Below are 15,864 nucleotides of genomic sequence, written 5' to 3' on the forward strand. Positions count from 1 at the left end.
TGTTATAATTCGTCCTCGATGTTACAGAAGAACCGTGTTTAATAAAAATTTCATTTGGACAAAAGGATGAGAAAACTTACGGTATCCGGCGTGTTTACTCAACCAATTTGCGGAGGCTTACCTGGGATGAGCGGGTTGCATTCTAACGAGTCCCCAGGTTCGTCGGGGGACTCGCGCCAACTCAAGATGCTGAAAGAAAGAGAGATTTATACGGTCGAGGCGCAATCTACGGACTGTTGAATTAAGCGACTGTATAATATTTCGTCGTTTTCGTTCGTTGATCCCATTCAAGAGGTTGCTCGAGGAAGAGGTCGGTCTGGTCTACACCAGGATTGGACCGCCGTTAGAATTCGAGCCGTTTATTCCGGAAGCACGCTAGGGCCTGTTCTACGATACGTCCGATGTCGGAACGTAGCCGATCGTCCAATGTGAGAACATTTCTTTTCAATTTCTTCGCTACGTTCCGACCTACGACGTTTTGTAGAACAGGCCTGCGAGTCACATTTATCAGGGGTAAACGCGCGACAGCCTTCCGACTTTGACATTAATTTTTCCCATCACTGCCATTCGATCAGGGGCTCGATTCTTGAATTTATTCGCACGATTAACACACGCGCAAATTCTGTTCTCACGAAAAAGTGGCTAGAAGCCATGCGAGACAGTTAATCGACCTGCAAGTTTTCTGTAAGAGCAGAATTTTCGTGTTTGTTTCTCTTTCGAGCCCCAGGGCGAGCGACACGTGCTCGCTTCGATACACTTAGCTGCGACTCTACGCTATATTTTAACGGTACCATCCTGTGCGACGAATTCTGTAGCGCAAACGCTTTGTGCGCCATTCAGTCGGTCGGGAAAAAGAGAGGCAGATCGAAAGAGGATCTCGATGATTTTTCGATAGTTACAAAGCGCGAGCCTGTTTATCCGAATCGCAGACACCTGTACCTCGTTCGCGCGAGCCGCCGCGATCGTACTTGCGTAACAAAGATTCCGCGAGCCGTATGGTAAGCGGTATCGCGAGCGCTTCCTCGTAATCGCGTGACGAAATGTCCTGTTGTTGTCTCCGACGTCTATCTCGACTGATCAATTACCCGATATCACGTGCGACCGACTAGCACGGGCTCGATAAGATAAAATAATTCAATCGCCGTGGAGATAAGAGGGACATTTCCGCTGCAGCTTGCATTTTCTTTTTCTGAGAAGCGCGACGACGATTGTTACGCTTAAACACAAAGAGTAGATCGTCCTAGGAACAGTTTTTATTGACAGAGATAATGGATGCGGTATTTTTTTTCTCATCGGTTTTAATATCCAGCGGGAGGAGGGAGGAACGGAAACACGCTAAGATTTTACGTAACGTGGTTCGATCGTCTGCGAAATAATACTGAGACACGTTACACATGGACCAATCGTTGGTGTGGCGTACGTTCGACCGAGCTGTAATTTATGCGTGGGAGAGTAAATTAACAAAGTCCAAGTACACGCACGCATACACACCCGTACATACACACACGCGCTCGCTCGCTCGCGAAACGGAAGCGAGATGTATCCGCATAGATGCGCTGTAATTCGGCAAACGCGAACGTTGGTCGACGGGAAACATATATAGCGAATGTCCGCTAATTATTACAATAGCGTTACAAACATCTTTCTTCTTTATTCTGTCACGTGCGAGGGAACGACCGGAACGGTCCCCGCAGGTTCCTCGCAGCGAGGATGTGGTCGGCACGCGTCATTCGAAGCCGCTATGATTGCGGGATCCGAGCGTACTTAATATTCCTCGGATCGGGTAAAAACGGGGACGCTACCATTCCTATCGCTAATCCCTTGCCGACAAAAGTGTCGTCGCGTTACGATCTACTTGTTACACCGTCGCTTCGGTCGCGAAGGAAAAAATCCTGGCTCGATCGCATTCAACGCGCGTGTATCCGAGTGCTGTCGTCAAAACTGGCTCGTGAATGATGCATGACAGTATGGCATATTCGGATGAAGTAACGGAGACACGAGGCTTAACCGAGGATCAACGCTCCGATTGCCTGTATTCTTATTCATTTATTTTTATTGAAAAAGACGCCGACGATAAAAGTTATATAGAAGAGAAATGAAACAATCAGGAATACAATATGTACAATATCTTATAACGACAACAAAACCCAATTTCCTCGGCGTCGGTTATTCTCAATTTCTACACGCTAGTTTTACAGATTCGGCGACAGGGACACTAGCCGATTACTACGGAAGCAAATGAAAGGCGCTAAAAGTATAGGAGCTAGGTGTCTCCATTTCGAACGAAGAAAGGAGAAAACGATCGAGCGAGAGTTAGACGTAATATATTATTGCACGGAGCTCTCGTAATTACTGGCGTCTTGAGCCGGTTTGAGAATTATACGACCGCGATCGTACTCGGCGATCTGGTACGGAAGATACACATCTTGTTCTCCATCCATTCGTCTTGATCAATACGCGCGACGACGATTCGCGCGCATTGATCTCATTAATGATCGAGCGAGATATCAAAAACCGTTGCATGTACAAGGTGGGAAATGTGTGCTGAGGTGAGGTGAGGTGAGGTGAGGGTGAGGGTGAGGTGCGGTGGTGGTGATGGTGATCGGTCATCAACGCAACAACCAGAGGGCCATCTGTAATAAATTACACCAAGGCATATTTTATTCGTTTTTTTCCTTTTAAATACGAGTTTTAGTCGTGTCACTAGTGTTCGCTAATTATTACGTTTAAATGGATGTGATGTTGGCTGCTGGTTGTTATTATAACTGTAATTAATTAGTACTTAGTAAAATCAAATGGCGCAGCAAGTAGATACACGGGCAAACATGGGTGTTCTAACGCTCGCACTTGGTGTATCTAGACTGCGATCTAAGGATTTCATTCCTGCATCGAAAAGAAAGTGCTTCACTGTTTACGATACACTACCGAGTGTCGGCCCTTCGTTTCCGATAAATTTCGACGTAAGTTTTTTTTTCTTTTTCCTTTCCTCGTCTTCGTTAGAAAGTTGTAGATATAACTCGGTTATTGATAATCATTATGTATAATAATAATAATCGGTAATAACCATAATAATAATTCCTTGTAATAAATGTAATGCTTGGTACACAGAGATAACAAACGACTCTACTTATTGCCGCGAACAAAAAGATACTTACAAAACGTGACACATGCACAATACTAGACAAAAACTCGGACAACACAAGAATTGACCAGATTAATTTTCTCGTGCTTTTCTTTTTTCTTTTTTTTTTTGCATTCTGTACCGACGACCATACAGTGGCGTAGTATCTTGATTATATCTGCTGGCCCAATATTATATTTTATAAATTATACCGATATTTAATTATCTAAAAAAAATTCTAAAACGTCTTGCCTGAAACGTCTGTCGTATACCACTCGTTGACTACAAACTATCTTATTCCTTTTCAGACACGATTGTAAAGTCCGTTTTTTTTCCAACCACGCGTGAGGGCTTGAGTCAGACTAACAAGATGTTTGCAATTCTGGATGGTGATAACTCAATTAGTAAAACTGAAACACCTCCTGTGGTTCAGCGATATAGTTGATAGTAAAACTCTATTCCAAATCATAGGTAGTCTGAATAACGCTCTCGAGGCTCTTGTGATTAATTCTTTTCATCCTCGTCGTCCTCCTCCTCTTCTTCTGATGCCTCAGCAAGCCAGGTTAACCAGGAGTTTACCTATAAACGACATAAATATTGCTCGCATTAAATTTCAAATCATTCAGTTTGAATTATTCGAGTAAGAATTTATTCACTCTTGATTCTAGAGAAGCTCGAATTCGAGAGAAATATTGACGTAATCGATTTTCCAAATATATTGTTTCGAATAACGTGGTAACATAGAACCAGCTTGATCTAAATTCACAATTAAAAGATCCATGTAAATAGAATTGTACTATGCAATTACAGCAAGAGCGGTAGGAGTTTGAATAAAAATGCCGTGATGATTTCACATTTACCTGGAATAATGCCTTGCCCTTGCCCGGATAAGCATCAGTAACGGTGTCTCTCCACTTGTGGTATGCTTCCTCTTCGATGACTTCAAGGTTGTAGAGTGCTATGAACCATCGTAGCAGCAGCCCTTTTGGAAAGTTGTGCGAGAAGCAGAACACTTGAAGCGCATGAAGAGCCGTAACTTGTGAGTCGATGGTAGTCAGGAATGTGCGAATGAAGCGTGCATATTTCTGCAGTAACGCACTTTCCTTCTCTTGCAGTTGTTTGTCTGGATTTACGGTCGGATCAATACCGGGCGCCAATGTTATCTCCTGTTGTACACATTATGCATTAAAGTAAACGTTAAGATTTTACAAACTAAAGATTCTAATCTCTCATTACTAGTTGCTTAATTATTTTCATTAAAAATATAAGTTTCACTAACCCCAGTGATGTACTTGAAAAGTACATTCATCATAGCATTGATGAATGCGGGATCAGAATGATGTTGGGGATCCAGCTTCTCCTTGATCCATTTGTAAAGAGCGTTGGGCGCCGGATCAGCTTCTAATTGACGCCACATATCACCCTGGATTCTGAGAAGAGGATACAGGAAAGTCAACTCCCGATCTTCCAAGATCTCGCCCAAACGTTCCTTCGTCTTCTCAGCTTCTGGCAGTTGACTGATAAGATCCACCTTGCTATCGTTGAAGATCTGCGTGAGTCTCGCCTTACCCTGGGTCTTGTGGAGTTGCTGTAGGGTCAGTAAGAAAAGCGGATGATGACGTCCATTTTCTGTTTCCGAGGCGAGATCCGTCAATTGGATTAAATTGTCCACTATGGCCTTAGCTGTCAGAAAGGCAACGTGGGACGCTACCAAAGGCACGGTACTCTCCTTCTCCGAAATACTGGCCACTAATTCCTTCCATCCCTCGTTCACTTGCTGCAGAGTAAGCAAGTTCTCCTTTTTCAATTCAACCACGAATTTGGCAGCGAGTTCACGTTCTGAGTCTCCACGATCCAACGTGGTCGCGTACATCGCGCAGATCGCGTGACGCAAAAATCGTTCGGGTATCTTAAGATCTTTGAAAGCTGCCAGAGCATCTTGCACATTTGTGTGGGACACGAGGTCGTCCATTAAGGCATTCACTTTCTTCAACACTTCCTCTCGTGTCGGTCCTTTGTCCTTTCTGTCCCTAGCCTTCTCCCGTTTGTCTACAGGACCTTGTTTGATCACGATAGCAGGTGGTGTCTCTTTGTGCAGTAAAGGCGAGCTGGGCTTCAGAGCGGTAGCACGCAAGAGAGGCATGTCTGAGCCCCGTCCTGGGAACAAATCTGTTGCATTTTTATGATTAATTATTATTCTACATTGATCTTTTGGTAGTAATTTCCTCGACAACTGTCCAAGGTGATGACGCGAGGGAATACTTACCATTGTTGAGAGGTAGGTTCAAGTTGATGTTAGTTTGTTTAAACATCATTGAATTGGCTGACGGTCTTAGAGATACTTCTTCCGGATGTCCTCCGATCAGCATCTTATTCTTGTTGAATCGAAGTTGCTCTTTATTGCTGTCTGTGATAGACAAGATAAGAAATCGTTATTTTGGCACTGTAGCTCATTAGCTGACAATAAGGGAAAGTAAATAAAATTTCAAACGATACTCACTGTTGTTAAAGTTTTGCGGCAAATTATGTTGCGGTTGGTTGCGTTTTCCTTCGTAATTGTTCTGATGACGACTCTGGTTTTGATAGTAGCCTGCTCCTGGCTGATTACGTTGATTATGTCGGCCATAACCAACACCAGGAGTCCCTGCGAATCCATTCGGACTGAATGGTGGTGGTGGCATACCGAATGAAGGGGAAGTCAGTGGTATACTTCCCATCATCTCCACGTCTAATCCGCCTCGTCCCATTTTTCGTAAAAACTCCGCACCGAGGCGATCCTCTCGTCCTCTGTGGAAACCGTTTCCCCGCGATGGCTCCTCGTTGTCGTTGCGGATCTGATTAATCGGCATCGGGCCTTCGGTGCTCGTGGCCTTGCGCGGTTTCCAATCATCACGGCGTAACTCAATCACATCACGCAGCATGAATTTGATGCGTAGAGGAAGATCCCTACTCTCTGCCAGAGAGTTCATACGTTTGAAGTATTGATCCATGAGTCCGCGGCCCTTATCCGAGTCAAGGATACGGCCGCAGGTACGCATAATCTGGCAGAGGCACTCGATATCCTCCGCGGCGTCCCCCCGGGATCCCCCTCGCCTTTTCTTCTCCAGCAACTGCTGGATGCAACGATGTAAAATCGGCTCCGACACGATGCCCAGCTTGCCGAGCTCCCCAATGAACTTGATGTTACCAAGCATCTTGCGCTTGGCCACCTGCCGGCGCTCTTCTTCTTCGGGACCAAGCTCATCTTGATTCTCGAATGCCTCGCTTGCTTTTGAACGATTTTCGAACTCGTCTTTGCACTTGTTAAGTAAAAGAACTCTGAATGTGCTCTGGCCTTTTTGACTTTCATCGATCGGTTTACGGGGTTCAAAGTTTGCGGCTTCGTCAGACAGCTGTTTGCACAGCCGTGCGTACATAGAACTGTACTTGGGTTCATCAAGTGCTTTTTCGAAGATCTGAAAAGTTAAGTGACATTTTATTTCAATTGTTTACATCAATCGTGCGACCAAATAGCGTCACGCTTGTTGTTACGTACCAAGAAAATAACACCCTTGAGAATCACATGGGAATTAAGCTCAACGTTGAGCAGGTCGTTGCTCAGCTTTGCGAATTTTTCCGGTGTGAGCTTGTTAAGAATACCCCGCACCTTTCTAAAGATGAGATCATTTCGGCTTTCTGGGGTGAGTGCATCGCGTCTAACAGTTGAAGGAGGGATCCAGCGTTGCTCAGTGGATAGGGAGCGAATATCGTCCCTGGAAGGCATCGAATTTTTCTAATGTCAGTGTCACAAGTAGCAACGCAACGATTTGTGCGGACGTAATAAGTAATCGCTTTCTCGCGTTTTTTTTTATATATTTTTTTTATATTTTTGCGTTACTGCCAAGGTAACTTTGTGGACCCTGACCTTCCTCCCGAGACACGAGAAGCACCCCCCGGTCCTGTGGGGTTGTCCGTTGTTGCGCGTGTTTTGGCCCCCTTAGTGATAAATCACAGCACACAGATCTTCCTTGAGGAAGCTGGAAAAATTACAACACACGTTAAACATCTCACACGTCTGCCACCAAATATTACTTAATCGTAACTCGCCCTGGGTATTTCGAGTATCGTTTCACGCCTGACAATTCAATTCTCGCGTGGCCCCCCCTGCGAAAGTTCAACACTCGAACCAGCCTACTCGAGATCACGAGTTTCGAAGATCTTTAAACTGTGATCCGAAAGCGTACGCAACCCTCGTCCGCCCCCCCCCCTCCCCTGCCGCGCTAAAGGAGATAAGCGATCGCGAAACGCAAGTCTATCGCGCTCTTCGGCCAGCGGCGACGTGCCGTTGCAATGAACTCGTTCAATAATATTCGAGGACATTCCTTTCATCGCCACCGTGACCTATATGTGCAATTTACAATTCGTAATTGCGCATGCGAGCGCAATTTTAGAGAAGGCTCGATAAACGGCGCACGCGAGTCCTGCGGTTAACGCACTCGGATCAAGTGGCTCAAGGATAGAATCATCAGACGGGACGTTAACGTTTCGTGAATCAACCCGGCCAGTCGTTGCGCAGCAGCCTTTCGAGTCAAGGACCGTGAGAGATATCAAAAGAAGAAAAAAAAAGAACGAACGTCAAATTGCAGATTAGATAGAGTTTCAGCCTGGACGACAATCCGCCAGGGGGGGAAGAGGCGCCACCCGATCGTCCGCGGTCGAGAGGAACGCACCCGGTGGTTTCGGGACACCCCGTAGCCTTCGGAAGGCCTTCCACGCGGACGAGGCAAGGACCTTCTTTCCCCGGGGAAGAAGGCGGCTTTGATCTTGCTCGCCTGGCTGCCCGCTCGCCTACCCGCCCGCAGAACAAAACGATCGAAACCCATGGGGCGAGGGGGGAACGTCGAAGAGGAGCGTATGTGGGGCGCGGCTCATGGTCAGACGGTCAATGAACCCTCTTTCCCCTAACTCCCTCCCCGTTTCACCTCGACCGATCATCTCGCGGACCCCGCCGCCGCGTTCGGCCGAGGTCGGACGACTCCGTCGGGCTGCTCGACGGAGGTCGTGCCCGTCCGGCCGCCTCTACCGGGTGTCCCGAAAGCGCGCGATTAGAATCGGCAAAGAGTGGCCGCCGGCTGATGCGAGCGGTGGTGCCTTGTGATTAACGTGGGGGCGGGCAAATTCTGTTTGAGAGACGGACGCCAGGAGCGAGTGAATCGCGACTGCAAACTGGCGACACTTGCGAGGGGAATTCACGTCTCGCGGGCGTCGAGAAACCCTCCCCCCCGATAATTCGGTCGATCGATCATCTTTCTACGGCCGAATTTTCTACGTCCCGCCGCGAGATATCGTCAAACGTAAATTGACGCGGGCACCTCGCGCACCCGTGACCCAGTGAGAAATGATTCGTCGATCAGGCATCGACACCGTCGAGAATCGACGCTTCGGCGTCGTTTCGTCGACGAATCATTTCTCACCGGGAATCGACGGCCGCGCGTTTAGCACTGGACGTTATAACGAGAGCGCAAGGCTGGGTTTATACGAAAATAGCATTCTCTAAACATTTGGTTTCGACTTGACGGCCGTACGTGGCCTGGCTAAATGCGCAATGAAAATATCCGGTCTCTCACGGACGCATCCGAGCGGCGCTGGCATTCATGCCGCGAGAGCGAGAGCGAAAGAGAGAGAGAGAGAGAGAGAGAGAGAGAGAAAAAAAGAAATAAACCCGTATAGAACGCGCGGTAAATTTCCGAACGCGGGAGACGCGAAGACCGAAGGAAGGCTGCCCTAAATCCGGCCGTCGAAAATACTCGTCAACGTGACACAGCGAAACTCTGCTCCTCGCGCCTCAGACTTTGCGAACTTTGAAACGACGGACTCGCGGAGTGTCACGCACTCGCCACGTGATACGTGTACACATACACACACACATACATGGACACCCACAGGGTGGTTCTGTCCGAATTCTCAGCCCGGCCGGCCGCCACGCGCCGTTTGAAAGTTATCGAAAAGTCGCGTCCACGTGCGCTCGGGTCGCGCCGCGAGAACCATCGACCTTCGAGCTTTTGCTCGCGGTATTCATTTGCATCTGCTTCATAAGCACGTCCCGCGCGTTAAACCGCGACGCGCAGAAACGGATTAACCGACGGCGACACGTGGAGGAGAGAGAGAGAGAAAAAAAGGGGGAAGGAATTCCACGCGACAGCTGCAGCCGGTATCGCCGTGCAATCCGCGAGGTCAGGATTACAGGAGCACGCACGTGTCGGAATTCGCGAGATAATTAAGTAAGAGATATACGGCGAGAGGATGCGCGGCCTTCGTCGCTCGCGCGGCCTAGCTCCTTCTCGTCTCTTGGCACACACAAGTACCGATTTCGAGGCGTGTATTTACCGCCTGGGTGCTTGATCATGAATCTTTACCTCCAGCGCGAAACTCGTGAAAGCCGAGAATGTTCATTGACGAAATACCGAGTTACTCGATGAAATTTTCACGACGAAAAAAAAACGTGAATCGCCAGTAGTCGATTATCTACGTTGGTTAATTTTCTACATTGGTTAATCAGTTACTGGCGTTAAATAATTCTTTACGATATAAAGTAATGCCCACCGGGCATTAGTAGGCATTGGTGCACTGGAAAAAAAATCTGATAGATTCAACCAGTCGTCTGTTAGAAAATGGACGTATTAGAACCCCTTTAGGATTTACCATGAAAGATAACCAGAAGTTTGCCAGACTTCACTACAGATCTGGTAAATCCTAAAGAAATTCTGATTCGTCCATTTTCTAACAGACGACTGGTTGAATCAATCAGATTTTTTTTTTCAGTGTGTACATGGTTTCGGTCAGCGGTTTACCCCTCGGGGAAAGATTCACGATCGCGCCCCTGGCGCCGGCATTGCCCGCTATTTAGCTAGTAAAAAAAAAATGTCCCCGAGGTGCACCCGGCCGTCGCGTTAACGCCGCTTGTTTTGATCGGCCGCAATTCCGCGAATATCCGCGGGTGTCCACGGCCGAGCGGATTCACGCCGCAGAGACTGCATCGCAATAAATGATAAACTCACGATAACGAATGATAAAATATGTTGGACAAACAGTGACAATTAGTAATTCCAACGAGGAGCGTAATGAGCGACGATTCTAGCAGCCAGGAGAACGGAGGACTCGAGTCTCCGAATGCCAAACGATTCCTCTTTTTTTTTTGTTTTCTTGCGGACGTCCAAACGAACGCCACGACGTCCAGTCCGCGTCTCAACCTTTTTTATGGCCGAATTAAATTTTTTGTTTTTAAGTTTCTGTCGATACGGCGTTCCTTGCCGGCCCGGTTTCACCGACGCTGTTCAACTTTGAGGCCCGGTTTCACCAAACGCCGTTTAACTTTAGGCCCGGTCTACAGTGAGTTATCAGTCGTCAGTCGGAAACTGAATGTATAATCGTACATTGTTGAGAAATATTTCAAGCGACGTTGGTGAAAACAGGCCTGAGCTTGGCTCAATTCATTCTTCGTCTCTTTCTGTTACTTTAGAAAGAGACAAACGTTAATTAAACCAAGACTGAAGTTAGGCGACGTTCGGTGAAACCGGGCCTTGGTAATAGAATACACGTTAAATTATCCTCTTAAATGTGGCAAGTGGAACTTTGTGTCCCAGTGGCCGCGAAAGGGTCGATGTCGCGCCGATATCCGCAAAAGCACAATTGTTAGACCACGCACTTTAGAATAAAGACGCAGTTCTCCACGCGTTATTTCCAACGCCGTGAATAATCGCCCGGTAATCTCGCGAATGCGGACTTTCCCGTTCCGATGTTTGCGCGCCGGACTTTGGCGGATTAATTTGCTCTCTTGTTAAGTGGACTAACATCTCCAAATGAAATAACGGGATTAATCGGACGAAACCGGACTCGCAATTAATTTCGCCGGTGAATACGAAAGCCGGGGTCTTAAATCCTCGAAATACGAGACGCAAAAGAGACATAAAGCGACATACCCGCTCGCCGTTGCTAATAAATAAAGGACCGATGTAATAACAGGGTTGGGAAAGTTACTTTATAAAAGTATCTAGTTACAGTTGCAGTTTTTTTCCGCTAAAAATGTAACTACACTGAAAAAAAGTCTGATAGATTCAACCAGTCGTCTGTTAGAAAATGGACGAATCAGAGTTCCTTTAGGACTTACCAGATGTGTAGTGAAGTCTAGCAAACTTCTGGTTATGAAATCATCTTTCATGGTAAATCCTAAAGGAACTCTGATTCGTCCATTTTGTAACAGACGACTGGTTGAATCTATCAGATTTGTTCTTCAGTGTAGCAATGCCCAGTAATGCCGCAAATCTGTACACCACAATGCCCTCAGCGGTTTCCCCCTCGGTCACAAGTAACGAGTTACTTCCCAACCCTGTGTAATAATAAATTTAAACATTGCAACATCTGTCGACTCGTAGTGACAGAAGTCGGCGCGATCGAGAGGCCGCGTAAATAAGCGGGCATATCGATGCCAAAGCCGCGTCATTCGGTTTACGAATAATTTGCAAATTAACGCAACGACCGAGAGATCGTCGCGGTCCGCCTTTTTCTTCCAGTCGTCCGACGAGCCTCGGGGAACCGAAGAGTAGCCGACCTCTCGCGAAAGAGATGGAAAAAAAACTACGGAAATATACCGCGATTTGTTTTCGATCGCCGTCGGACGCGGCGACGCGACGTACCGACGGGGTTCTCCTTGAGAGAAATCGTCATGCACAAGGTGGATGACGACGGCGCACAAAGAGATAGCGACAGAGTGACGCAAGGCGAGCGGGCGAGCGAACGAGCGAGCGAGCGAAACTTCCAACATCCCTCTCGCCCCGCCGGGCGCGCCATTACTTTCCGTTTCCTCGCGACACGTCACTGATGCGCCGTGACGACTGCTCTCTACCAGACCTGCCAGAGCTGCCAACTACAAGAGTTAGAAGGCTGGCCGAGGAGGTGACTCGGACGGCGAATTAATTGCCTTGAAATACATTTTCAGGGTTTCGTACGTACAATCGTAGCGAAGAGTAGCTGAAACTCAACTTTGAGCGAATTGACGCTCTTCCCGTATAAGTTTGGGCACTAAAGATCGCGTTGAATTCTATTGTTTATTCATTAGCCGCACGGGGAAAAGTTTTGCTTAAAATTCATCCTGAAAACCACGTAATCGTGGCAGACCTTTGAGAGTTTTTCGAAATGTTACCGTACACTCTACTAGCGAAATGTATACGGAGTATAATTGCTAATAAAATGTGCGGCAGATGAAGACTTGCCGCTCCTGACGCAATCACGCCGGAAGTGCGTCGAGCAGGTGCCAGAGAACCTCCGAGTCCTCCTTTGATTGAAAAAAAAACCGAGATAACGAGCGGAGGGACTGCGAGGAATCCTTCCATATGCGATATAAGGAAGGCAGACGAGCGAACGCTCGGCGACTGGATTTTGAATCCCAGTGTTTATACGAAGCGGAGAAACGAGCAGCGAGTCGCTCGTTCACGTCCTTCCAGGGAAAAATAATGAAAAAAGACGGGCGAGCAATTTCCTGCCTCGCATAACTCGTCGATGAGAGTCGAAACTAATAAATAGATAAGCAGCGAATTACTCATCCAACCATCCCGACGAGGATGACGCGGGAGATAAGCGAATGAAATTACTTGTCTCAGAGAAACTAACGAGAGGACAAACCTAACAAGTTTTTTGCGTAGCCTCTTCAATAGGAGATAATTGGAAAAATGAGCGAGCAATTCGACGTGTTCCCTAACGAATAACGAATCACGGCCACAATGGAGAACGTATTTTACGTTTTTCCCCCGAGAAATCTTGGACTCGATGACATCGAGAAATGAATCTGTGAGAACGGAGAGAGGACACGCGACATTTTGGCGGGAATCGCCTTAACAATGTTCCTCGCTCTACGGCAGACGCGTTTGTTCAACGAATTTGTTAAGTGGAAACCGACGGGTAAACCGCTGAGTTGTGGCATTTTTTGAACATTAGTTTGGGCCGTGCTGGGGCATTATAAAGATAAAATAAGATAAAACAAGATAAGCGAGATAAAGTGATGCCCACCGGGCATTTTAGTAGGCATTGGTGTACACGGAAAGAACAATGTAGCTGCTGTAGCTAAAACTTAGCAAAATAGGGACAGCTAATATTTTTAGTTGTGATAGCTCAATATTTTGCTACGACAGCAAACCGTTTGCTGTCGCACCTAATACAATAGGCACAGTAGCAAAATATTGAGCTATCACTACTAAAAATATTAGCTGTCCCTATTTTGCTAAGTTTTAGCTACAGCAGCTACATTGTTTTTTCCGTGTACACTCAGTTGAAAAATTTGTGTTTAATTTAACAGATATCACATGCCCTAAACGGTCCACATAAATTTTCATGTTAATTTAACATAATATGGATATGTCAAATGATCACACTAATACTCCGGTAATATTTTAACACAAAATAAATGCAAATCGCAAAATAATCTCAAGATAATTGAAATAAAAGTTATTCGACGTATCTGGCGATTCTTGCATCTGGCGACTCGCTCTCTTTTCACTCGAGAAAGACGGGAATCTCAGTCGCAACGTTGTGCAATTTAATAAAGTATCGCCAGATACGATAAAGAATTTCTATTTCTTATAAAACAGTATCTTTGTTTCTCTCAAACACGTTTCTGACGTGTGTCCGTTCTGACCGATTGAAATGTATGAAGATATCGGACGTATATATCAGAGCAAAATTGAAGCAGACAAGAGCAACTGCGCGTCTTCGCGTCTTTCCAATAAAAAGCTTATATAAATTTCAAGTATGTGATAATTTACGTAGCCGTCGGAGCGCATGCAAAGTTGACCGAGTGGCTGGTCGAGTAGACGGAGAAGAAAAAGCGCGATAACGTCGATAAGCGTCTTTATCTTTCACCGCATGTTCACAAGAACACTCGAGAATTGAGTCACCTAAATATATATATATGTGTAGACAACGATCGCAAGAGCGTCCCTAGCTCCGGCCCGAAAAGGGTCCGCAGGGCGTTGCGTTCCTAATCGAGTGGAAGGGAAAAGCCAGTCCGAGGATTCTCGGAAGGATCTGAAATTCGATGCGAGACAACGAGAAACGTGCACGCGCTTCGTCGCGCCGAATAAATATAGGGCAGCGAACGTGGCCATCGGAGGCTTCGCGGAAAATCAATAAGAAAAAGTCTCTTTGCGTCCCTAAACCTTCGAAACGTGCCTCCCAGCGTGAGACAGAAAAATGACAATGCAACTGCACAGGTCTACCTCGGTGTTGTCGCTATTCTTGGTGGTACAAATTAGTACAAAATAAGTACTAAAAAATCCAATAGATCGCATTCGATTTTGCTGATTCGGTCCTGCCAACTTGAGGGAGCTATTTACGAACGCACTGGCAAAGGATCCCGGAGCGAAGACGCGATACTCGAGGCGTCAATGAGAGAGACTGGCGAGGACCACGGCGGGGTCGCGAGAATTTTCGGAGCGCAAAATAGAAAAGAACGAACGAACGAACCAACGCCGCGTTCATTGACGCGCGTAAACGTAGACTAGATACGGCCTCGCGGAACGAGCGGCTGAAAGAAAATCTATTCAGAGCGTCTATTCATAGTCCGATAAGCGTTTTGAAGTCTGCCGTTGCAACAAAGGGGGGCCGATCGAGCTCGTGTGCGGGGCCGTTTAAAGGCGGATGTATAGCGACGCGCTCCGCCACGGCGGCACACAATCCGCGTTTAATGGAACAGAACGGGTTTTTCAACCAGGTGTTTTACGCCCGGCATTCTTCGAATTCTCCCACGAGGACTCGAGCGGCGGGCGTCTCGACTCCCACGGGGACTCCCGGACGCCTCACGGCCGCGAAGGGAAGGGACCCGTCCCGGTCCGTCTCCGTCGCGTTATGGACCTTCGAACTCGCGTCTGACAAGTGACGAGACTATCGATTCCCTTCGAACGATAGAGAGAGAGAGAGAGGAGAGCCGTCCTCTCGCCGGAGGGAGCGTCTCGAGAGGAGACTTTTCGCACGCGGCGCAAAATTACCGCGAAGCTGTCAAGCCACCGACGCACGGGAGGGACGATATTAATAGATCTCGATTAGATCTTGCACGAGCAACTCGATTAGAATGCGCGAGTGACGCGCGCGTCGAACTTAAAGATAGCCCAGGCGCGCCCCGCTAATTAATGAGCGACAATGAAAGAGCGCGCGAAATACTTCCTATTCTTAACTTTCTCCTTCGTCCCCTTTCCCGCCCCCGTCCGTCCGCACACCCGCGCGATGCAGCTTGCTTTTTACGTGCGTGCACCTCGCGCGGAACAAATACCGGTAGGAGAGAGCGCATGATCGGGGGGAAGGGGGGGCTAATAAAATCGCCGATCGGTCGAAGCCACCCTGGAAACGTCAGAAGCGCGACGGCGTCACACGCCTGTCCTCGTGCTCGGCAAAGTCGGTCGTGTGTCCATGCGACACTCCGCGACACGACTCGACTCGGCTCGAGCGGAGTCGGCATCGATCGACCGGGAGGTAACACGCGTGCCCCTTGGAGTGCCCGTCCGCTCGGCGCGGACGAAGGAGTGCCCGTTGCATTTCCGAGAAGGCAGAACTTCCGGAGAGAGAGAGAGAGAGAGAGAGAGAGAGAGAGAGAGAGAAGAAACAGAGAGAGAGAGAGAGAGAGAGAGAGAGAGAGAGAGAGAGAGAGAGAGAGAGAGAGAGAGAGAGAGAGAGAGAGAGAGAGAGAGAGAGAGAGAGAGAGAGAGAGAGAGAGAGAGAGA

The 15,864-nt window shown here is 47.6% G+C and overlaps 1 protein-coding gene across 2 annotated transcripts in view; it reads right to left on the reverse strand.

The window, feature by feature from the left end:
• Positions 1-1,237: 1,237 nt before the first annotated feature.
• Positions 1,238-15,864, reverse strand: part of LOC105564003 (eukaryotic translation initiation factor 4 gamma 2) — a 16,825-nt gene continuing 2,198 nt past the window's right edge. Inside the window, exons 1-7 of one of the 2 annotated variants that reach the window (XM_012016061.1) lie at positions 7,026-7,104; positions 6,657-6,873; positions 5,622-6,576; positions 5,388-5,528; positions 4,401-5,290; positions 3,982-4,287; positions 1,238-3,700 (exon numbers count right to left, since the gene is read on the reverse strand). In XM_012016061.1, coding sequence (XP_011871451.1) covers positions 3,626-3,700; positions 3,982-4,287; positions 4,401-5,290; positions 5,388-5,528; positions 5,622-6,537 — 2,328 coding nt within the window. In that variant the 5' untranslated portion in view covers positions 6,538-6,576; positions 6,657-6,873; positions 7,026-7,104 and the 3' untranslated portion in view covers positions 1,238-3,625. Of the gene's footprint in view, positions 3,701-3,981; positions 4,288-4,400; positions 5,291-5,387; positions 5,529-5,621; positions 6,577-6,656; positions 7,138-15,864 lie in introns of those variants that run through there. The other variant, XM_012016060.1, reaches the window with a different exon arrangement.

This window comes from Vollenhovia emeryi, unplaced genomic scaffold, assembly GCF_000949405.1.
Source record: "Vollenhovia emeryi isolate VEMERY1.0 unplaced genomic scaffold, V.emery_V1.0 DF939169.1, whole genome shotgun sequence".
NCBI classification, from domain to species: Eukaryota; Metazoa; Arthropoda; class Insecta; order Hymenoptera; family Formicidae; genus Vollenhovia; species Vollenhovia emeryi.